The sequence below is a fragment of the Emydura macquarii genome, unplaced genomic scaffold, assembly GCF_026122565.2.
Source record: "Emydura macquarii macquarii isolate MOO-44397 ecotype Brisbane River unplaced genomic scaffold, CSIRO-AGI_Emac_v2 contig_1170, whole genome shotgun sequence".
NCBI classification, from domain to species: domain Eukaryota; kingdom Metazoa; phylum Chordata; order Testudines; family Chelidae; genus Emydura; species Emydura macquarii.
Window position 1 is genome coordinate 1,751,523 of NW_027131307.1, and position 23,785 is coordinate 1,775,307.

Genomic DNA, 23,785 nt, shown 5'->3' on the forward strand with positions numbered 1-23,785 from the left:
GAAGAGGGCGTTCAGGAAAGATTTATTTCAGGATGTGCTCCCCATCAAATATGGGTTGTAATTGTTTGATAATACCCCATATGGATTCCAATATGGGGTGAGGTGACAACTAGGGGTGTGTAGTCAGTGGCTTTTTCTTTTTCTGTATTAAAGCAGGTTCTTCCCAGGTATTTGGATGGCCCTTTCCACGATGTGATCTACTTCTCTGGTGGATTGTTCTTGCTTTGTGAAGGCAGTTTTAAGTGTGTTAAGGTGTGTAACCTGGACTTTATCCTCAGAGCATATTGTGTGCTATCTGAGTGCCTGGCTATAGATAACAGATTTCTTGGTGTGTTTGGGGTGGTTACTGGATCTGTGAAGTGGTGAATGTGGTGATCCATGGATTTCTTGTATATGGCTGTCTGTGGTGTTCTTTATGAACCATTCTGGAAAAATGCACCACAAAACCAACAATATACTTGAGATACATTGAAGATATTTTCATCCTCTGGACAGACAACCTAGACTCCCTCAGAGATTTCCAACACAACTTCACCCATCACTCAAACTCTCTGTAGAACACTCCCATACTAGCATCAGCTTCCTGGATATCACAATCAGCTTCAGCAATGGAACACTACAGACAGCTATACACAGGAAACCCATGGATCCCCACATCTACCGCCATAGATCCAGCAAGTCCCAGACACACCAAGACATCTGTTATCTACAGCCAGGCACTCAAGACACCACAGAATATGTTCCGAAGAGAAAACTGCCTTCACTAAACAAAGACGCTCCAGCAGAGAAGCATATTGCATCACTAAATGGGCCACCCAAATACCCCAGAAGAATCTATTTCAGTAGAGAAAACAAACAAACAAACACAACTGCACACTGCTAGTTGTCAGCTACCACCCTGACTAGATACAGGGTATCATCAAACAATAACAGCCCATACTTGATGTGGACTACATCCTGAAAGAAATTTTTCCTGAACCCTCTGTTCTGGTCTTCAAACAACCTCCCAACCGTACCAAGCTCATAACCAGAGGCAAGCTGCCCATGGACCAGGACACAACAACTCAAAGTGGCACCAAACCCTGTCTGAACAACACATGCAAAACCTGCAAACACATCTCCACTGCTCTGATGATCAGAATCCCCCCACACAGTGCACCTTTCAAGATCTAAGGGTCTTACACCTGCCTATTGCAACCCATGGTGTACCTCACCCAGTGCCTCAAATCCCCAGATAAAAAATATGTGGCTGAACCCAAAGAATGACTACGCTATGAAATGAACTCACATAGAAAAATGACAAAAGCCAAACCACTGTATGACCCATGGGTGAACACTTTTCATAACATGCTCACTCCAATCTGACCTCTGTCTTCATCCTCAAAGGACACCTGGACAACACCTTCAGAAGATGAGCCTGGGAACTTAAACAGAACTCTGCTGGACACTAAAACCATGGATTTAGTAGAGACACCGGATTATGGTCCATTACCACAATTTGTAAGACTCCTGATGCCCACTAACCCGCCATTGTCTGCACTGCAGAGGTGCTAATTGCCCACTTCATTTTAAGTGATCTCCTACAACGTGTGAACCCCTCATACTTAACAGCCTTTCCCACCTTATATTTAGCTTGGACACCTTGGTGTGAAAGGCATGGGGTTTGGGATGGAAGACTGGGAAGTGGATGCACTGGTGGAAGTGGAACATGGACACTACCTTAGGGATGAATTTGGGGTGCAGGCATAAGGAGATCTTGTCCTTATGGATGATGGTGAGGAGGGATCAGCCATCATGGCTGCCAGCTTGCTAACACATCATGCCAACGTGACGGTGACCAAGAAGATCATCTTCACTGAGACATGGGAGAGAGAGAGGGAGAGAGCACATTGCAAGGGGTTTGAAGGGTAGCTTGGGCAGAGAGAGTATTATTAAGGTCCCAGGAAGAGATAGGTTTGAGTACTGGTGGAAAGGTGTTGAGCAGACCTTTGAGGAAACCAACAGTGGTTGGGTGAGTGAAGACAGAGGCAGGAAGGCATGGAGCACCGCCAGGTGGGCCCGTATGGAGTTGTGGGTGAAGCAGTTTGAGTCGGAGAAGGTAGTTGAGGAGAAGAGGGATGGATGTGGAGTCTAGCAGGTAATGGTGGTGGTGAGGAACCATTTCCATTTCGCTTGATAGCAGGCCCCAGTAGATGGCCTCTTGCTCCAGTGAGGACCTTGTGTACTAGGGTGGAGCATGCTCTGTCTACTCATGAGCTCCATTGAAATACCAAGCTGTGAGGTGGAACGGGCTCAGGTAGTGGTGCTGGAGTCATTCCTGCATTTGCGTGAGGAGATCTGGGTGTGTGCAGAGCGGGGGCTGAGTGGAGAGGCAGAGGAGGTCTGTGAATCCATATTGGTGAGGCCAAAAGGGGGCTATCTGTAGGACCATTGCTTGGTCCTGGCAAACCTTGCGCAGGACTTGTGAGTGCAGGGAATGGGCGAAAAGCATAGCAGAGGTCACTGGTCTAGGTCCTAGAGCAATAAAGGGGTAGTTTGTGGTTCTCGGTCGCGAAGCAGTCCCAGCGCAGGGTGCCCCACCTGAGGAAAACAGAGTGTAGGGTGGGATTGTGCAGTTCCTACTCATAGTTCTCATTGAAGGATCTGCTGAGCATGTCCGTGAGGGAGTTTTGGGCATCCAGGAGATGTGCAGCCTGGAGCGTGACACCATGCTTGATGCAACAGTTCCAGAGGTGGACAGCCTCTGCACAGAGGGAGGGAGACTTGTCGCTGCCTTGCTTGTTGATGTAGACTACTGCAGTCGTGTTGTCAGAGAGCAGTTGAATGTGGTGAGATTGTACGAGGGGGAGGAATGCCCAACAGGCAAGACGGGAGGCTCTCAGCTCCAAGATTTTGATATGCATTCTGGCTTCTTGTAGAGTCCAGAGGCACTGGGCCATGTGACCATTCAGATAGGTACCCCAGCCAGTGAGGTAAGTGTCCGTGGTGAGAGTGGCATGGGGGGTTGAGAAGTGTAAAGAGTGTAAAGGTGTACTGACCAGGACCTTGGACAGGTCGGTCCCCAACATGAGGGAAGCCAGGACAGCTTGTGGAAGCAGGATGAGTTTGACCAAGTGGTCTGTCTGCAGCTTGTGGATAGACAGGAGCCACATCTGAAGGCAGCCATGTGGAGGCAGGCATGGGGCATCACGGAAGTACAAGCCGCCATGTGGCCAAGAAGGGAAAGACATGGGCAAATGGAGGTGCGTGGGGTGCAGTGCAAGGCAGTAATGATAGAAGTGCGGGCAGCAAAGTGGTCTGCTAGAAGGAAGAATTGGGGTGAGATGGAGTTCAGGCACACACCAATAAAGGTGATCTGGTGTGTAGGTGCGAGGACTAACTTTTCCTCCAGAGAGCAGCGAGGAGGCTGCAAAGGGCTAGGATGGCTGATAAGAGGTGCCTGTGGGATGGCACGATAAGGAGCCAGTCACCCAGGTTGGGGAATACCAAGTGGCCAAGATGGTGCACTTGGGCTGCGAGCACAGTGAAGACTTTTGTGAAGACGCAGGGAGCAGTTGCAATACTGAAGAGGAGGACACAGAACTGATAATGGGAATGTCCAACCATAAAATGGAGAAACTTCTGGTGAGCTGGGTGACTGTTGATGTGGAAATAGGCATCTTTCATGTTGAGAGCTGCGAATCACGCTCCCTGGGGAAGGGAAGGGATAACCAAGAAGAGCGTCACCATCAGAACTTGAATTTCTGTATAAACCTGATGAGCACCCATAGATCCAGAATAGGGCGGAGGCCCCTTCCCTTCTATGGAATGAGGATGTATGGGGAACAGAAGCTGCGGCCCTGGTAATGGAGGGGAAATGGCTCTATGGAACCCTTTCAGAGAAGGGCATCTGCTTTCTGTCGGAGGAGATCTCAGGGGGAAGGATCTCCATGAGCACCATGAGGCAGACGATGAGGGGAGAGCAAGAGATTACCCCGATGGATAATGTTCAGTACTCATCGGTTCGTTGTGATCTTGCCCCAATTGTGGGCAAATAGGGCAAAATGGTCCCCAAAATGACATGGGGCACTGGGGAAGGGATAGGAGAAGGTTCACCGGTCTCAAACTGGGAGTCAAAACTGTTGTTTAGGCTGGCAGTTTGAGAGGGTTGATGAAGTGGAGGTGGCAACGGCGGAGTAGCGTGGCCGCTGAGAGTGCTGGCGATGCCAGGGCAGCTCTTGCTGGTGCAGAAAGTACGGCAGATGGGGGCATGGGAACAGGGGCGGAAGGACTGTCTCAGTTGCCGGGATGTAAATGCTGAGCGACTTCAGAGTGGTGTGAGAATCCTTGAGGGAATGGAGGGAGCTTGTGGGTGTCCAAGGGTAGGTCCTGAAGAGTGGGCTGGTCTCTTTGGGGAATCTAGATGATTGGAGCCTGGAATCCCGATGGAGCATAACGCCAGCTGCCAAACAGAGGGAGGCAGTGTTGGCAGTTGACTGCTTGAGGGCTCATCTTGGCCATGAGCTTCCCCTCATCCAGCAGTGCCTGGAACTGTTGCTGCTTGTCTGGCATCAGAAAATCTTTGAATCTGAAAACTGGGACCATGTGTGAAAGTTGTATTTTGTCATCGGGCATGGGCAGTTGGTGATACAAAACTGGAGTTCTGCAGAAAGGGTAAATCTTCCTGTCCAATAGGTCCATTTTCTTCACTGCCCTGTCAGGAGGGGTGGAATGGAGATGTTGGCAAGCTCCTTCCATTGCTACATGGACCACCAGTGAGTTGGGGGTTGGTGGGAGAAAAGGAAGTCCACTTCTTCAGATGGAACGAAGTAGTGCCTCTCTGCGTGCTTGGGGGTAGGGGCATAAGATGCTGGCATGTGCCAGATCATCTGCGCCGGCTGCAGGATGGCCTCATCGATGGGAAGGGCGCTCTGGGAGGGTCCTTCCAGTTGGAGGATGTCCAGGAGCTGGTGGTATGTCCCCCAGACCTCCTCCAATGGGGGTCCGAGATCTTCCACCACTTGTAGTATTGCCTATGGTCAACGGGAGGAGAGGGAGGGTGGAATCAGCACCTCAACCAGTGACGAGGAGGCACTGGCGGAACTGGCAGTACTGACTGTACTACCTCTTCCTGGTACGGCTTGGACTGGGGATGGCCAATACAATGTTAACAACAGTGCACCACGGTCCCAGTATGAGTCCTAGGGGGGCCAGTAGGGCCAAGCATAAGTGTCCCTGGACAATGGCAGACCGTGCGGGTATTGGTACCACAGCTCAGCGGTGGGTTGTAAGCCAGAGCATAGAGTGGTCTGCACCAGGGATCCAGAACGTGAGACTAGACAGGTGAGAAAGAGGGATCTGGCTTGGAGAAGCCCTCGAACTGGAGGAAGTGGTGGATACACTGGAGGATAGGGATAGGATACAGAGTGACCTAGACATACTGGAGGATTGGGCCAAAAAAATCTGATGAGATTCAACAAGAACAAGTGCAGAGTCCTGCACTTAGGAAGAATCCCATGCACTGCTACAGACTGGGGACCGAGGGGATAGGCAGAAGTTCTGCAGAAAAGGACCTGGGGGTAACAGTGGATAAGAAGCTGGATAGGAGTCAGCAGTGTGCCCTGGTTTCCAAGAAGGCTAATAGCATATTGGGCTGCATTAGTAGGAGCATTGCCAGCAGATCGAGGGAAGTGATTATTCCCCTCTAATCAGCACTGGCAAGGCCAGATTTGGAGTACTGTGTCCAGTTTTGGGCCCCCCATTACAGGAAGAATATGGACAAATTGGAAAGAGTACAGTGGAGGGCAACAAAAATGATTAGGGGGATGGACCACATGACTTATGAGGAGAGGCTGAGGAACTAGGCTTGTTTAGACTGCAGAAGAGAAGAATGGGGGGGAGGGATTTGATAACAGCCTTTAACTATCTGAAGGTGGGGGTTCCAGGGAGGATGGAGCTAGGCTGTTCTCAGTGGTGGCAGATGACAGAACAAGGAGCAATCGTCTCAAGTTGCAGGGGGGGAGGTCTAGGTTGGACCTTAGGAAAAAGTTTTTCACTAGGAGGGTGGTGAAGCACTGGAATGGGTTACCTAAAGAAGTGGTGGAATCTCCATTCGAAGAGGTTTTTAAGGCCCAGCTTGACAAAGCCCTGTCTGGGAGGGTTTACTTGGGGCTGGTCCTGCTTTGAGCAGGGGGTTGGACTACATGACCTCCTGATGTCGCTGCCAACCCTAATCTTCTATGATTCTATGAACTCGGAGGATGGTTCTGGCAGCAGAGGAGCCGATGGTGCCCCCAATTCGAGGCGGGTGCAAGGCGCATGCCTCTCTGGGAGGAGCAGCAAGGGTTCACTGCCGAATAAGGCAGGACCGATGCACCCAGGGAACGCGAAGGCAAAGTCAAACCCAGATAAGGCAGCAGCAACTCTGCAGTGGGCAGCAGCGTCCAGGTGACTGTGTGCAGGGGACCATCTGTGGCAGACTGAAGGATCCCAGTGGCATCAATGGTGCTGGGGGTGCTAGCAGCAGGTGCAGTGAGGACAGCACTGGAGTGGTGACCATAGTTGGTAGTGGCACTAGCAGATCGTGGCGGTGATTCTCTTTATGCTCTGTCCTGGACTTCTTGGGAGCTGGAGCAGCTGGGTCAAAGTGTGACTTCTCATCTGACCAGGCCCAGGATGGGGAGGCAAGGCTGCGTTCAGGGGCAGTCCCAGACCGTGATCCACCCTTATGCTCTTGGCCAATCTTCTTATGCTCACAGCAGGGCTTGTCAGGTGGCAGTACTGCTGGATCTGACTGTGCACATGGGTGCATTGCTTCTTCCACGAGGAACTTACAGAGACGAAGTTCCCTGGCTTCCCACATACGGGGCAGGAACGAATGGCAAATGGTGCCATGGACAGTGATGTGGGCTTCACCGAGGCAGTAGATGCATCTTTGGTGCTTGCTGCTCACAGAGAAGAAGCGCGGGCACAAAGCATAGGTTTTGAAGCTGACTTGCCAGGACATAACCCCTGGAAGGAAGTCTCTCCCCAGTGGGGAAAAAGTCTGAAAAGAAACCTAACTAACTACAGTACTAATACACTAGAAAAAAAAGAAAAATACCATCTATAATACATACACGTATGCAGAATGGACAATTAACTCTCTTAGCTCGGCTAAGAACATGGAGGAACAGGGGTTCTGTGGTAAGAGAGAACTGGAGTTGTGTCGGTGCACACAGCCTCAGCTGCAGACATGAGGTCGACGCATGACAGACACTGCTACAGAATTGTCCGACGCAGGGCACACATGCGCACCTACGTTTGGAATCCACATAAGGACCGTCACTCAAAGAAAGAGGGACTCTTGCTATGATAGAGATGTGTGTAGGTCTGCTGCTGTTTTAAAATCCTTGTCTTTCATTATGCTGTGTTACTGCTGGTCACAATAGACAACAGAAGCAATCTAGGTCTCTATATTCATCACAGTTCCCCAAGGGACGACCCACAGGTTCCAAATCCAGTCAGAGCTGATGGTCACGCAGTTGGAAGACAAGGATCCAGTGTGAGTGGGGGAATCACAGGACTCCACCCTAGAGAAGTGAAAGCTAGAGGCCTCAGATCTAGAGAGGGTGCATTCAGAGAGACCCAAAATAGGGACAGGTGCAGCCAGCCCTGAACTGTGACAAACAGGCTGTCTACTATCGTCATACATGTCTCTCAGCATCCCAGATACCCCTGAACTCCTTCCCATTGAACACGGTGTTCCCAATATCATCCCCAGGAGTATTAGTGGCAGACCCCCAAACTAAATATCCTTTGGTTTTTTCTACCCAGTTTCAGGTCTTTCCAGGTCCCTTTGCAATCCTCCCCCATCTCAGTGGCACGGCACTCTGTTCAGGTTAGCCTCCCTGAACGTTTCACTAACGTCACTGCCCCACATCATTAGCGAAGATATTAAGTGATGTGATTAAGTGATCTTCCTGCACAGACCCCAAAGCCATTCACAAGAGCTCTGTACCATGATCCCTGTATGACAGAGGGGCTAGGGGAGACACAGGGCAGCAAGGGGCCACAGCTAGTGGATGGCAGAACCAGGAATAGAAGCCAAGTCTCCTGATTGCTGTGCCACTGCCTTATACATTGGACTGTGCTGTCATCCCTAAGCCCAGCCCCCATGCAGCTTGTTTGTCATGAGAGCCTCCCATGTTATTTCTCATTCCCCTGTGTTTATGCTGCTGCTCCTCGTTTTCATTGCACACAGCACTGGTCCTGTCTGATCCAAAAGGAATGCAGTCTGCGGAGACACAGTATCAAGGGGAGTTCAGCAATTCAGCTAAGAGGCGGCAGGGGGCTCCTCAGACCACTTTCAGTGAAGATCCATACTGTCTAGGCTGCAGACTAGTGACATCTGCACTCACCCATCACTTTTCTTAAAGAGGTTCCCTGCTTTCTCGGTGCCGTACAGCTTGTTCCCCTGCAGTTGGTGCATGTTGTACTGCAGCGGCTTGCTAACAGAGTCCTAGCAGACAGAAAGAGGCAGCCGTTAGTCCATGGCCATATCTCACCCAGAACTCTCCCGAGGCTGACTCCTCCTGACTGCCGGGATAGTCCAGCCTGACCAGTCGGAAAGGTGCCGTGCGGGGATGAGGTGTGCTGTTAATGCAGAATACTATGACTGTGGCGAGAACCAAACTCAGAAAGCAGTGCCCCGGGAACAAACACAGACATCATCGAGAGGTACAGACCCCTCAGGCAGCTCGGCAGCTCTGCCCTGATCTGGAGCTGGGCCTGGCCGGCTCTGGTTCCAAACTGCCGCAAGGCAGAAGTGACTGAGGCTATTCCTGCTGAGCCGCTCTCTGTGGCCTGGGTGAAAGGAGGTGTGGGGGGGAGGAAGGGGGAATCACGTCCATGTTACACAGCCAACAGCAGAACAGGCCCTTTTCGTCAGCAGGGAGGCCAGTGAGTGTAAGCCCTGGGGACACTGCGTGCCCCTAGGAGGGAAGGCGACTCCTCACAGCCTTGCGGAGGCTGCCAGCATGCTGAATCTGCGAGTGGCCAGGTTTGGAGCGCCTATCATTTGGGGGTGCTTACTGCTGAGGGGAGTGAGAGGGAGAGTGGGGGCCTTACCAGAGAGGTGTTGGAGGGCTCCTCTCCCCATCCCAATCTGCCTCTGGGCCCCTCATCTCCTCCTCTTCCCGCAGCCTCTGCCAGGTACCAAGGGGACACTCTGGGCTCTTCCCCTCTCTCTGGAGTCCCCACTCCCTACAGCTAGGGCAGGCTGGGCTCTTCCCTGCCATGGCATGGCCCAGCCTGGGGATGTGCATGACCCAGACTGCGCTGCCCACTGGCATGTGCACAGTCCTCAGGGAGGCTGCAAAGGGATGAGGCAGTCAGGGAGGGAGGCAGCTAGCAAACTCAATAGGCAGAAACGATGACAAGACCTCCGTCTCAATCTATTGCACTGGGACAGTCAGGCATCTCCACAGCTGGATCCCTCTGGAACAGGGAGGGGTGCGCTGCCAGGACATGCCCTCCACTTCCCATTCTCCACCTGCTCCGGGAAGAATGGGCTCTGGTCCCCACGGCTGCAACTCCAGCACGTTCCAGGCATGTGAAATTCGTTCATCACATCCAATCCACAGCCCCCAAATGAGACCTCTGCAGGGCCCTCATGAGAGCAGAGCCCTCAGCTTCTCCCTTTTGACTCTGAGCTCCCTAGGGTGCGCACCCCCTTGTCGAAGTGTTGGGGAGCCCACCTCCCAGGCCTCAGCCCGCAGCCAGGAACGAGACAGACTTGCAATGCTGCATATGCATCATTCCCTACAGTGCACAGTATGGGGCTGGCTGGAACTCTGCTTGGTTGCGCCCCACAAATACTACACCAAGCAGCCGCAATAGCAGCTCCTAAGAAGGGGGACACCTGCCGCTCAGAGGCTTTACCTCTTTCTGCTCCATTTGTAATGCTGTTTTCAGGTGATCCCGGAGGGAGCACAGCTGCTGCTTCTCCTCGTCCTGCCTGACCTTCATCTGAAAGGCATCACACCACAGTGATTGTGTTAGCAGGGGAGCTGGATTGCGCTTGCCTCTGGTTGTACATCTCACTCATTCTCTTAGGCGAGACAGGCATGTCTCTCCCACACTACATAACACACAAGTTCCCATTCCTATGGGAAGCACCATATTGAAAACACAGGCCAGGCTAATGTTCTCCCCCCGTGCAGCACCCATCACAGGGCATGTACTACTGTAATACAGGCTTCTCCAAAAGCCTATCTCCACCACAGCACTGCAGTTTGTCTTGCCTTGGTCTCTAATGAATTGACATTATGACGCATACTCACACTCTGTAGCTCAGGGGTGAGCTTCTCTATAAACTGCTTAAGCGTTTCTGTTGCTTTTAAACATTCCTGGAAAAAACTAACAGGAGAAGCTAATGTGAGAGACTAGTTTGTAATAACACTTCTGGCATTGGAATTACATACCTCTGTGTCTTGGCTTTGCTGTGTCATTATTAACCCTTTTGGCCCCATGCCCCATAGCAGGAAACCCAGATTCTAATAATAACGAGAGATAACAAACGGAGGTGTGCGAAGCCAGCACTCTAACTGGTTTTGTATTGCACTGTCAAAATGCAAGTAAGTACCTAGTAATTTGCAGGACAAACACAAGCACGGAGTCCCATGGCTATACCATCTCCAGAGGGAAGAGGAAGCTGAGCATGTTGCCACACAGATGGAGAGAGACTGCAGGATATTTGTTCACTGCAAAATAAATCAATGCCTCGGTCTCCTCAGTTAAACTGGAGACCTGGCAAAGGAAGGGAGGGTAGGGAATAAAGATGACTGGTCAGTCTTACTTGAACTGAGCATTGCAATGCTTGATGTGGTTCTGCAGCAAGTCCACTCCTTTCTTGGTTTGAATCTCATTCACTTTGATCAGATACTGAGGGGAAAACACATCCAGTAGTTACCTGCAAGCTTCCGCATTGTTCTGTGTTGCCAACACTTGTAAATAACATGATTTTGACCCCCACTACTGCAGTCTTGCCATTCTTTGTCTAGCTATAGACTTCTTGGGAAGCAAGCCAGAGACTGGCAAAGACTGCCTAACACAGTGCCCTAGTAGATGGTGCACTGATCTGTAAGCCTGGAGACTAGCCCCAGCTCTTCCACTAGCTCCTATTAACACTTCTGTGCCCTTCACAGCCCTTATTGTGAGCCAAAGTTTCATACAAAGTCACTGGTGACTGGGAGTGAGGTCATTTGATGCTAACCCAGGGCTCTCATACTAGAAGGCCATGTCTCATTTACTTTGCCACACGCCTCTCAGAACATGCATGTCAGACTAGCACCTAGTGTATCCCACACTAACACAGTGTGGATTGCTTACGCTTTAGAAGCTAGACCACATATAGGATGTTATGACTCTGCTACACTTCCATGCTTAAGAGGTCTGGTTCTTAAGGTCGAGTGTCAGTGACTCAGGTGTTTACATCCAGAGGCCTTGGGCTCAAACCCCAGAGATGACCTGAACAGGTGGTGTCACATTTAGCTAGCCAGTCTATAACCACTACACCACAATCTGGTTTCAGAGCCAGAAACAGAAACTAAGAATCCTGATGCCCAGTGTTCCACTGTCTCACAAATACTTATGTAACCCACTGAGTGTGTGTGTGTGGTGTGGCTCCCTGTACGGAGGATCCAGCACAGAGAATAATAGCATACAAGCCCCCCGTTACTCCTGTACTTAATGTGTAAGTGGTCTGTGTTGTAGGTTCAAATATATATTTATAACAGTTAATGGAAGGACCCTGAAACAAAATTGGTATCAGCATCCGATCTGCAATCCGCAAAAATGATCTGTGGATATTCACAGATTTGCAGGGCTTTAAATATAAAACTGGTATCAGCATCCATCCATGATCTGCAAAAATATTCCATGGATATCTGCAGCTATGAAGCAGATATCTGTGGGGATTTACAGGGCTCTACCTGAAGTAACTGTTGGAATGACTTTGCATTGCAGAACCTTGTAATTAGAAGTGAATGTGGAAGTGCTGGGCTAGTATGTTTTACTGTTGCATTTTCAGGGCTTGTATTTGGCTAATGGGAGCTGGTCCTTTAAGAATAGAGGGTGGCTGACAGAGTGTGTTTGAGACAAAACGGAGTGTGGGGGAGATTTTGCCTGTGTGCAGAGAGGGGAGACCAACCCTGCGTCAGCTCCAAAGTGGCTGGAAGGGGGTCAATAAATGCATTTTTTCAGCAAGCAGCCTCACCCTTCCTTTCCCTTCACTCTGATGAGGGACAGGATGATTGAGGGTGTTGCTACAGACCATTTTGCCTCTGAGTGACTGGCTGGTTTGAATCCTGCTCAGCTCAGCGCAGGGATATAAGCTTGTTCCTATCTAACCACAGCAACTACTATATGAAAGTTACCTAACACTTCCTGGTTTTAGTTGCTTATAACTATGCCAAGCTTTACCAGTTTGGGGTGACTTGTTGAGGCCAGATTTATGCCTCAGGAAAGTTTCAGCAGAAATGATACAACCATTTCCAAGGCTGAGAGCAATGACAGCTAAGTAATTTGAACAATACTGACCAGCTTTCCAACCTTCTGAACGTATTGTATGTCTTTGGGGCTGACAGTCAAAATAACCCAGAGTCCCATAGTTTAAGGCTTGAGTTTAAGATCAGAACGAATGACCGGATCATCTAGTCTGATCTCCAGTATTGCACAGGTCACCACCAGCACCCGCACTCAAGTCCAAAAACCAAAATGAGACCAGGAACAGGGAGAGACAGACCAACCCTTGGAGGGGCAGGGATAGAAGCCAGGAGCAGGGGCAGGGATTTCTCCTCCCTTCTGAGTGGTGGGGGTTGTTTTTCAATTCAGTTCAGTTCATTTCAGTCCAGTCCATTTTCCATTTTTTTTTTGGGTGGAGGGGGAGAAAGGGTTGGGTTAGGTTATTTCTGTCTCTCTTACAAGTATTATAGGGTGGGTAGGGCAAGGGAGCAAAGGGAAGGAGCATGGGGAGACTTTGGAGTCAAACTGTGTGAGGAGGGGGTAGGAAGAAGCTGGAGCTGGCAGCCAAATCAGCACAGAAGAGTGCTCAGAGCAATGCTGGAGATAGCCATGCGGGGTCCTGGGACACCGTCAGTGTCTGAGGGCCCCAGAATAGGTCACGCTCTGTGCTCGCTCCTGTTGATGGAGTTTCTCTGACCCTGGGGCTGACTCCTCCCTGGAATTTCTTTCTTTCTCAAGGGAGTAGGGGTACCATTTGATCCTTGGTACTATGGCCTGGGATTTCTGCACAGTTCTGGAGCCAGGAGCAAGGGCCAAGCTAAGCACTATCTTTCCCCCTCCCCTACACTGCTGCAGTGCCAGTGGAGGCTGCTTCTTACATTTGCTGACATTAACTTGGATTGAAGAGCTTACTGGCTTTGGAATTTGGAGCAGGGACTCGGTGTTTGAGGGGCTGTCCTGGGGTCAGAGCGGCACCTTTGCTATCCCTTTGTCATGTGGGTCAGATTTGGCTGGCTGAGTTATTTATAAGGGGCAGAAAATTGCCATTTTCACATGCTCAGCAGAGTCTTGCTTGTGAATTCACTGAATGTTCCACTGCACTGAGCATGCTCCCTGAGGAGGAGGGAGCACGTGGAAGCCACATTTAGGTGGCTGGGATGAAGACTACATCCAGGGCTCCTGTGAGAGCTTTCTCTGGATGCTTCCAGTTCCCCATGCAAGACTAACCAAGCCAGAGACGTCAGGGACTCAGTGGGTCAAGAGGAGAGGGCTGAATAAGGAGGGGGTTACCTTTAGGGAGCCCTAAGGAGCAGCATGGGGAAGGGACAGGCTCTAGTTCAGTTAGGTGGAACCAGGCTTCTGGCACAGAAAGTACGTAAGGGTGGGGGTGCTGAATGAGGCTCTGGGAGAAGCTGACAAGCCCTGAGGATCACACGAATCAGACACAGCAGTGTTTGCATGTCAGAAGTAGCAAAGGCTGTGTACCCAGTGAAGGGTGGGACGCAAACACAGCTGGCCTGGGGAAGAGCACAGTGGTAATTCCTGTAAATTCCGCAAGGTGTCAGACTAAAGCAAACAAGGCAACTGGTCAGAAATGACCACTCTGAACATCTCTGTGCAACACAAGCAGCTAAAAAGCAGCCACTGGGAGCTAGGCTGGCCGATGAAGGAAGAGGCCTTAATACACCCCCCCCCCCCCCCCCCCGCCCCTCTCTCCATTGTCCCCAATACATTTAAGTGGAGTTACGGATAAGAGGAAATTAGAAGTGAAAAAAATGTGATAATTAGGGGTCTTCATAGCTGAGCCCTCTGAGTTCACAACATGTCGGTGCTGCAGACAGGCCAGGGGTCCCTCCCCGCCCCCTTACCTCACACATGTTTAACTGGAACATCCTGCGCTCCTTCTCCATCTCCTCAGCAATCTCCCCTCCCATCACCTCACTGCGCACCAGCCCGTGCTGCTTCGCCAGCTCCCGCTTCTCCTTCTCGATCTTTGTGCTTGAATAAAGGGATAAAACACTCTGAAAGGCTCCTTTGGACCTGACTACTAGAATCGGATCCAAGGGAGCCAGTGTAAAGAGGACGGAGCAGGTCAACTTACAGTTTGCTCTCGTAGTCTTTCCAGGCTTTATCAAAAGGCTTTTTGAAGTCCTGGTAAGAGATGGGTCACTGCTCAGTAACAATGTCCTGTACAATAGGCCCCCTGTCCCTTACCCCCAGCATGGCAGAGCTTTCTGCACAGACCACACCATGCTGGTAGCCTGTCTGGGTCAACTTTTGCTTCTCAGCAAGTCAGCCATGAGTGTTTCCTACATAATGGGATCCTCAGAAAAAGCATCCTATGGATGTGTCACTCTGAACCTTCAGGTGCTGGGAGCTAGGCAGGGGACATGAGTGCTCGCCACAGACACCTCTTTTGCATGCTGCTGGAGTGAAACCATTGCACTCACCAGCAGCCCTCAGGAAGAATCTGAATCACCTCCTGCTGCACATTGCTGAGCGAGTTTCCCTATTGCTCACTCAACAGAATGCACGAAAGCTACAACAGGAACACCCCCAAACACACACGTCCATACACAGAGCCACACACACACTGTGAAAGGAAAAGTTTTTATATACTCCATTTTGTATTCTACTTTCATATCAGTTATATATTCTATTTTGTATTAAGCTTTTAAGACTCCATCTTGAATGCTAAAGATTCCATCTTGGATTTTTAGTAGCTTTCTTAGCCTTGAAATAGGTACATTTTGCAGATGTTGCAGGTTTTTGCAGCTGTCAGTAGATAACGGGACATTGCTAGCTCTAATAGATAATTGTTATAGTAACCAGAGGCCCTGGTTAATTGGCAGTATGGAGGAATTTCTTAGTATATCTTAATGTAGAAAAAGGTTGAGCTAATGGAAAAGTACTGACTACGTCATCTTTTTCTTTGTTTCTTTGTCTGTTATACTGTATAAAACTTAGTGATGTGAGTCTGTAAGGCAGAAGTCTGCATTAGTAGGAGCATTGCCATCAGATCACAGGAAGTGATCATTCCCCTCTATTCGGCATTGGTGAGGCCGCATTTGTAGTATTGTGTCCAGTTTTGGGCCCCCCACTACAACAAGGATGTAGAGAAATTAGAGTCCAGTGGAGGGCAACAAAAATGATTAGGGGGCTGGAGCACAAGACTTATGAGGAGAGGCTGAAGGAACTAGGCTTGTTCAGTCTATAGAAGAGAAGAATAAGGGGGGATTTGATAGCAGCCTTTAACTACCTGAAAGGGGGTTCCAGGAAGGATGGAGCTAGGCTGTTCTCAGTGGTGACAGATGACAGAACAAGGAGTAATGGTCTCAAGTTGCAGGGGGGAGGTCTAGGTTGGACATTAGGAAAAAGCTTTTCACTAGGAGGGTGGTGAAGCACTGGAATGGGTTACCTAGGGAGGTGATGGAATCTCCATCTTTAGAGGTTTTTAAGCTGCGGCTTGACAAAACCCTCGCTGGGATTATTTAGCTGAGGTTAGTCCTGCTTTGAGCAGGGGGCTGGACTAGATGACCTCCTAAGGTCTATGATTTTAAGTCCTCGGGAGCCTTAGGGTGACCGACACTTCTCCGAGCTGCTCGAAATAAACTGCCTCAAAGAACTACGCACTCAAGTCACAATTTAGGAGGGCCCTGAGCTTTCCTATGACAACACACACACACGTGCACACATGCATACACAGGCACACAGATTTTATAGACAGATGGGACCATTAGATCACCTAAGCTGACCTCCTGGATAGTGTGGGACATTCACTTTCACCCCATTACCTCTGTTTTGAGCCCAGTAATTTGATTTGACTAAAACATCTTCTAGAAAGGCAGCTAGGCTGGATCTGAAGACACCAAGACCTGCGACTTCACCTCTTCCCTTGTCAATTTGTTCCAGTGGTTAATCACCCTCAGGGCTACAAAGTTGGACCTTATTTCTAATTGCAATTTGTTTGGCTTCAGCTTCTAGCTGTGAGTTCTTGTTCTGACTTTCTCCACTAGGTTAAAGAACCCTTTAATACTAGGTATTTTCTCCCTAGGAAGGTGTCACAGATCTTAGCTAGCCCCCCCACCTCCCCCACCCCCTGGCTGCCCACTAGGATTGCTGTGAGGGGAATCCAAGCCTCTGTGCTGTGGATTTCCAGGGGATTTTAAATTCCTGGAACCTGAATGGGGCAGTGGCTGGGCTCCAATCTCGAGGTCCCTAGGCACATTCTAAGGCCACAGACCTATCTCCCCCGCCAAACTGATGGAACCTGCTGTCTGACTGCCTAGCCCCTCTGGTTGCAGCGCTGGCCCTTCAGATGCCCCTTTACTCAGACATCCCTCTCCCAGAACCCCACACCAACAACATGAAGCTTCTGGTTTACACGGCAACTCTTTCACGGCAGACACACACACACGCTTTGTTCAGTCTACCAACTCTTATGCTCTTGATACTTAGGCCTGGTCTACAGTACAGCGTTAGGTCGACGTAAGGCAGCTTCCATCTACCTAACTCTGTAAGCATCTACACTAAAATGAATGCTCGCACCAATCAATGTTGTCCACAACATCGACTTAACTCCACCTCTGCAAGAGGCATAGTGCTTAGGTCGATCTAGTTAGGGTGTCACAGTGTCCATGTAGACACTGCCTTAAATATATATAACCTGTTGGCTGTCAGTTGGGTGTGGGGCTGATAGCTGGAGGCACCTGTCCTGACAGGGCTGTCAGCTTTGGGGCAGCTGTGAGCCCCAGGCCTGGCTGACAGCAGAGGCTGTCAGCTGGGGGATGCCAGGACTCCAGCTGTCAGTGCCCCACAATGCTTCACTTTTGTCGATGAAGCTCTCCTGGGGAGGATGCGCACCACCAACAGAAGCATAGTGTGGACGTGAAGCACTGCTTTAATTACTGAGGTGGCTGCATGTTGACTTAACTTAACAGTGTAGACAAGCCCTTACCCATGAAAAGCACAGATCACCCAAAACAATGAAACATTCTAACCGCAATGTCCCACAGTAGCTCACCCTTCCCTTGGGGGATCATCTATGTTCTTTCACCCCACTGCCTACCCTGCATCTGCAGCAGCTTCCCCCATCTTACTCTTGCACAAGATGGCATCTTGGCCCCCAACTCCCCATTCCTCCCACCCCAATCCCATTAAAGATTCCTGTTGGGGGTTACCCGCTTCCTTTACTCTGCCCTTCACTAATGCTTCATTACTCCCAATACCCCTCCCTTCAGACAAGGAGGAGGAAGTAACTTCTCCCAGCTAGAGCAAACCTATTGTCCCAAGGTGTTTTACTCTGAATGTGCTGATCACATCCCTCACCTCTGTCGCTGGTGTGGCTTTCCACTGGGATTCCCAGAGGTGTATAAAGATTCTGGAACCTGAACAAAGTTCAGCCGCTGCCCCAGTCTTGTCAGAGAAGGTGTTTATACACAAGATTTATTAAAAATTAACATCGATTAGCCAGAGAACTCCTCAGCCAAGTCTTCTAGGACTTTTGGGAGCAAGGTATCTGGGCTTGCTGATTTAAAAATGTTTATCTGAAGCAGCTGGGTGTTAACATCTTCCTCAGTTACTAATGGACTCGGAAGGACTTCTTCATTTTCATGTGACACAAGCACACAATCCTGCTTCTTTCCAAATACAGAACAGAAATATTTATTGAACACTTCTATCTCTTCTGCATCATTAACAGTTTTACCATCTCCATCTACTAATGGGCCTATACAATTAAGAGCTCTTTTTTTCCTGGTATACATAAAAAACTCTTTCTTGTTGTCCTTAGTTCTGCCAGACATGGATTTTTCCTTGATGTCCTTAGCTTCTCTTCTCAGTTTTCTGCACTTCATGACTTCTAAGTCAAATCGGTTATCTCCATTTGTTAACAAATAGAGGTTAGCCAAAATCGTCCTCTTTTTTGATTGTGGAATGGTGGCTTTCTGGCCATCTAAAAACTATTCTCGAACAACTCCCGATTTCCATTCACATTTTTCTGTCTAAATTTTTCCTCCCAATCCATTTTGCTCACAATTTCCCTCAGCTTTGGGAAACTGGCTGTTTTGAAGCACCAAGTATCTATACTAGGGGGTAGGACTGTCCTTTGTTAGCCTATAATGAAAGTAGTTGGGTCACAATCACTGGTCCCTAGTTAACTACCCTAGTCGACTACCATTGATCCAGTGATCAATTCATACTCGCAGACACATACATATCAGACGCAGGCACATATGTCCACATACACACTAACACACCTGCACAGAACCACATGCACATACATATGCACACAGATGGGTACATGCCAACACAGACATAAATACAGAGATGCACACATGCAAGCAATACACATATACACACATTTACACATACATGCATACACGGATGTACCAAGGGTCATGGTGGATTCTCCAGCACTGGCAATTTTAAACCAAAATTGGATGGTTTTCTAAAGGATCAGCTCTAGTTCAAACAGGCTTTGATTCAGGGAGTTTCTCTGGCCTGTTATACAGGAGGTCAGACTAGATGATTACAATTGGCCCTTCTGGTCTTGGAATCTAGGAGAGCCATGCACACCCAGCAGCACACACGTAGACACACACCCATACCCGCCATGTGCACACACAGAGATAGCAGGGTGAGTGCATGTTAGAGACCGGGGGAGGGGGGTGGATAGGACACACCAGAGGAGGGGGTGCTGGGAAGCCAGAGGGGGTGCACACTCACACCAAGGGGGGGTGTCCCCACTGAGAGGTCACAGAGAGTGCACATTTGCCAGGGGGTGGGGGGACCCATTGGGAGGCCAGGGAGGGCATGCACTTGAATGGAGAGGGGGCAGGGGCTTGCTGGGAGGCTATGGGAAGTGCACTCACCCCAGGGGAAACCCCTCTGGGAGGTCACAGGAGGTGCACGCTCGCCCAGGGGGGCCCCGCTCAGAGGCCACGGGCACCACGCACTCACCGGGGGGTTGCTGGGAGGACCTAGGGGCACATACTTACCTGGGGAGGGGCTCCTTGAGATGCCATGTGGGCTATGCACTCACTCAAAGGGGCTTGTAGGGAAGCCATGAGGAACATGCACTCACCTGGAGGTACCCTGCTGAGAGGTCCTGGGGGACATGCACTCCCCCAGGCGGAGGAAAGGAGGGGGTGAGGGCTCACTGGAAGGCCCTGGGGGATTCTCACTCACTGCAGGGGGACCCCACTGAGGTCATGGCATGCTAACTCGGGGGAAGCTTGCCGGGAGGCCATTGGGGTGTCCATGCAGTGATATAATAGGAAGTTGTGAAGTATATGGGGAAAAGCAGGTTCTCTGGTTCCCTGGGAACCCCCAGGACACCCCTCACTTCAGCCAATGGGCTGGATGCAGACTGAGCAGAGAAGGGGGAGGAGTGAAGAGGTGGATGGGACTTTATTCTGCTGTCAATCACATCTATGCCTATGTCCTCCTCAGGGGCTGGGACAGGCTTGAGAGGGCCCTGGAGCCGGAGCCAGAGCCAGAGGTGGAATTTAAGGAGGGCTCAGGAACACAGGCTGAGACCAGCTGCTCTTAGCATGTGCTCCTGCCCACTGCTAGGGAAACAGGAGCAGCAGGTGGGAAGGGTGACCAGAAGTCCCGATTTTATAGGGACAGTCCCGATATTCAGGGCTTTGTCTTATAGGGGTGCCTATCACCCCCTATCTCCTGTCCTGATTTTTCACACTTGCCATCTGGTCACCCTAGGGTGGGGGCAGGGAAGTAGCGCAGCCTCCTTTCCCAGGGGCTGTCCTGACAGGCCCGCTCGGCATCTACTCACCCCTTTCAGCTCCTTTAAGTCTCTCTTCACCAGCGAGTCCAGGGAAAAGTTAATGTTGTGAGACAAGCTCTGCAACTGGAAAGGAAGGAGAGAGACCATGTAGCCTGCACTGAGTGTCCCAAGCACAGAGCCGGGCCATGAAGGACCCAGATCCCAGTCACTGCTCTCATCCTGGACAACGGCAGAAATGTCAGCTGGTCTTGCCACACCCTCCTCCCCGGTGCTGCAGCCCCCCACTGCTCTCCAGGCACTTGCCTGTCCCATCCTGCCCCACTACCCCCCCACATACTCCTTGGGCAAGCACATTTCTTACAGATTCTGTTGATTGCCATCTTTTCCTTTTGGCCCTAGTTCTGAGGCTGGAGGACAAACACAGCAACCTTGGCCCCACCTCCCCCCTGGTGCAGGCAGGGTGTGGAGGTGTCAGGATGAGTCCTGTCTTGTACCACGCACCTTCAAACATGTGGGACAGGGGCTGAGAGTCCTTTGCTGGGTCTTCATACTTGTGTGGGTAGCTGGGAGATGGTGAGGGAAAGGCAGGTGTGCATGGTCAAAGGACAGTGTGGAAACTATTCTCCCTCAACCTAATCCAAGGGGATTTTCACCAGCCTTCTGGAAGATACACATCTGTCCCTCTTCAAACACAGAGCTTCCAGAGTGGCTCAGATGGTGAAAGAGATGGATAAGGGCAAAAACTGTTGGTTATTTTTCATTTTTTTAATTCTCAAAAAACAATTCTGCTAATAATTTCAAGAGAAAAAAGCCCTCAAACAGAAACCAGAGTTGGATAATTCCAGCCTGAAAGAGGAAAGGTTGACCAAGTTATAAGCAACTAAACAAGAGCCTTTAAAATGGTGTATTTAGACAACCTTAACCTATATCTTTGTGTTTCAGAAGGATCTGGAGGCCCCAACTACGATCAGAGCCTGATTGTGCTAGGTGCTGTGGAAGCACAAAAGCAAGGCCTGGTAGGCCTTGCTCTGAAATAACTGATAGAAATGCAAGTTAGCATAACTATGGATAAGAAAAAAATATATTGAAGACTGCTAATTGCTCTGTAAGCTGTTTTTGCCATTTTCTGCTTAAGTAATCTGTTTTTTCCTCGCACTGTCTGGTCTTATACTCACTCGCTCATAGATATTCTTGTAACTGATAAGCAGTAATTGTTAGATTTAGGTCATAGATAAAGAAGTAACTAACAGACTTGCCTTGTAAGGAAAATTTCACTATGCGGTCTAATGTAAAAAGTTATTCTATATAAGCCATAGGCATTCATCCGGTAAGGGGGGCTCCTGATAGCAGCACAGTAACCCTGTGCTGTCCAGGGCCTTCCCGTGGCCACGAGTCTGTGTATATCTGTCAAAATAAAGCTCTGCTTGACTTGACCCAAAAGAGAATCTGCTTGATTTTTCCTCAACAGTGCTGAACAAAGACATAATAAGAGCCAGTCCCTGCCCCAAAGGGCTACATTCACAAGAGGACATAGATGCCTACCTGCCCCTTTAAGGACCAATGTCCAACATGCAGGCACCACTGGCATTCACAAAAATCCTGCTCAGCTGCCACATATATTCCCTAAATTCCCAACGATCATGCACAAAACTGCCTATGTCCCAATGACAGTGCTGAGCAGCTCGGCACCCTCACTTATGCCTAGACATTCTCTGCATAGCTGCCTGCAGGTTCCAATCCAGTAGACATGCTCAGAGCATTCTTCCTCCTAATGCCCAATAGCCCTGTGGTAGGAGAGCCAGGTTCAAATCCGCCTGAGATGGAGCAGGGATTTGAACCCAGAGCACCCCCATCTCAGGTGAGCGATCCACGCACAGCACCACCTCTGTAATTTTTTGTGAGAAAAGGCCTAATTCCTTTTGACACTCCTTGGCATTTCCCATTGGGTGGCCCAAGTGGTTCCTTGCTTAGCACACTAGCTCCTGAGCATCTCTTTATAAGGGACCCAGCTCCCCCAGGCACAGCATGGGGATTAGGGTGCGTAACTCAGGGCTGAGGACTCCACTAGGTGCCTAGGAGTTGGCATTGCAATGCCCTGGTCCCCTTTTTAATGTACCCCCAAGCGCTTAGCCCCATACAAACTATTACACATGCAGTGCTGCAGCTCTCAGAAGGTTATTATGTATCTTCCAATCTTTAATGTTTTTAAAGCACCAGCTCCTGGAGTCATGTGAATAGGTGAGACTATCAGCTTCCATTAAAAAAGGAAGTCTCTAGTCCTTCTTGTTGTGGAGAAAAGCTTGGAAACATGACCTGAGTGCAGCCTACAGGCTCAAAAGCAGAAGGCATAGAAAAAGAACTATGTTTTTCAATCTCATAACTGTTGGAGGGCTTGATTCACAATGTGTAAACACTTGGGAGAAAGGACACTGGCTTCAACTTCTCCAGTGGATTTGCAAAAATCAAATCCTGGGAGAAGAGCCTGTCAGAGGTAAGCAGAGTTGCAGCTAGATTCCCCTCGATGGGTCAGTACGAGCAGCCACTCTGGACCTCCAGCTCCCTAGCCATTGCCTTTCCTAGCATAGACAGGCTACCTAGGACACCTGCTTGCTTTCTCTTCACAGACAGAGAACAGTGCTATTGCTGTAGACACCAGTGACTGCAGCGCTCTCCTGAACTGGGCCAATTTTATTCTGACAGTACAAAGCATTACAGAGCAAACAGTAAAAAAAGCCAAAGAACCTACCCGCATGCTGACAAGCTCACCAGAGTTAGCCCAACTCCCGCATGGGCTTGGGCAAGTGTAGTCTTTTCATAGCCCCCAGGAGCATCCTTGGGGCTACAAGGTCACCAGACCTGCAACTTAGAGTAAATGGAAGGAGATGGCTGGCCCCTTGCTGGCACTCTGTAGGGTTTTGGGGCCACCTCCCAGGACCAAAGGACAGGGGGAAGGGTCAATGAGAAATCAGGGCCTGAGACTGACAGTTGCCAGGGCCAGTGGAGAGAGGCTAACACTCCAGGTCAGCCTGATTGACAGGCTGGAAGGCCAATGAGAGAGTCAGGTGGCTAGGAGCTCCTGTCCTACCTGTGAGCTGGAGCTGCCTATGCAGAGGGGCTGAGCTAAGGAGAAAGCTGCACCCAGAGCCCTGGCACCAGAGCCAGAGAGACCCAGGGGAGCAGATCCATAGCAGCAGTCCAGGGAGCTGTGGTGGGAGGGAGCAGAGAGCAGCAGCTGCGCTGAAGCAGGGAGGAGGAGTGAGGGGGGCCCAGGGCAAGGCCCGGCGCAGGGAGATGCCCCCAGCCCAGAGGCCACGCAGGCTGGACTGGGAGGGGGTCGTGACCCTGACGGGGGGACGCTGGGGAGAAGGGCTCTGCCCCCTAGAGCCTGGGGGCGTGTGGCCACTGCCAGTGCCTGTGTCCAGCTCTCTGCATCCTTGTAGTGCAGCCAGCAGAGGCAGGGGCCTGTGAGGAGCAGGCTGTGAGCGTCCTGACACCCCAGAGACGCTGTGTGGGGTCCCTGGGCCCATGGGTTTGGGTTACTTATTTCTTTTAAAC

General features: G+C 50.3%; 1 protein-coding gene across 1 annotated transcript in view; it reads right to left on the reverse strand.

Annotated features, from left to right (window-relative positions):
- Positions 1 to 23,785, reverse strand: part of LOC137152325 (arf-GAP with SH3 domain, ANK repeat and PH domain-containing protein 2-like) — a 91,835-nt gene that overhangs the window by 40,257 nt on the left and 27,793 nt on the right. Inside the window, exons 4-10 of the mRNA XM_067546881.1 lie at positions 20,279 to 20,353; positions 14,585 to 14,634; positions 14,352 to 14,481; positions 10,817 to 10,902; positions 10,302 to 10,377; positions 9,901 to 9,987; positions 8,379 to 8,479 (exon numbers count right to left, since the gene is read on the reverse strand). Coding sequence (XP_067402982.1) covers positions 8,379 to 8,479; positions 9,901 to 9,987; positions 10,302 to 10,377; positions 10,817 to 10,902; positions 14,352 to 14,481; positions 14,585 to 14,634; positions 20,279 to 20,353 — 605 coding nt within the window. The remainder of the gene's footprint in view (positions 1 to 8,378; positions 8,480 to 9,900; positions 9,988 to 10,301; positions 10,378 to 10,816; positions 10,903 to 14,351; positions 14,482 to 14,584; positions 14,635 to 20,278; positions 20,354 to 23,785) is intronic.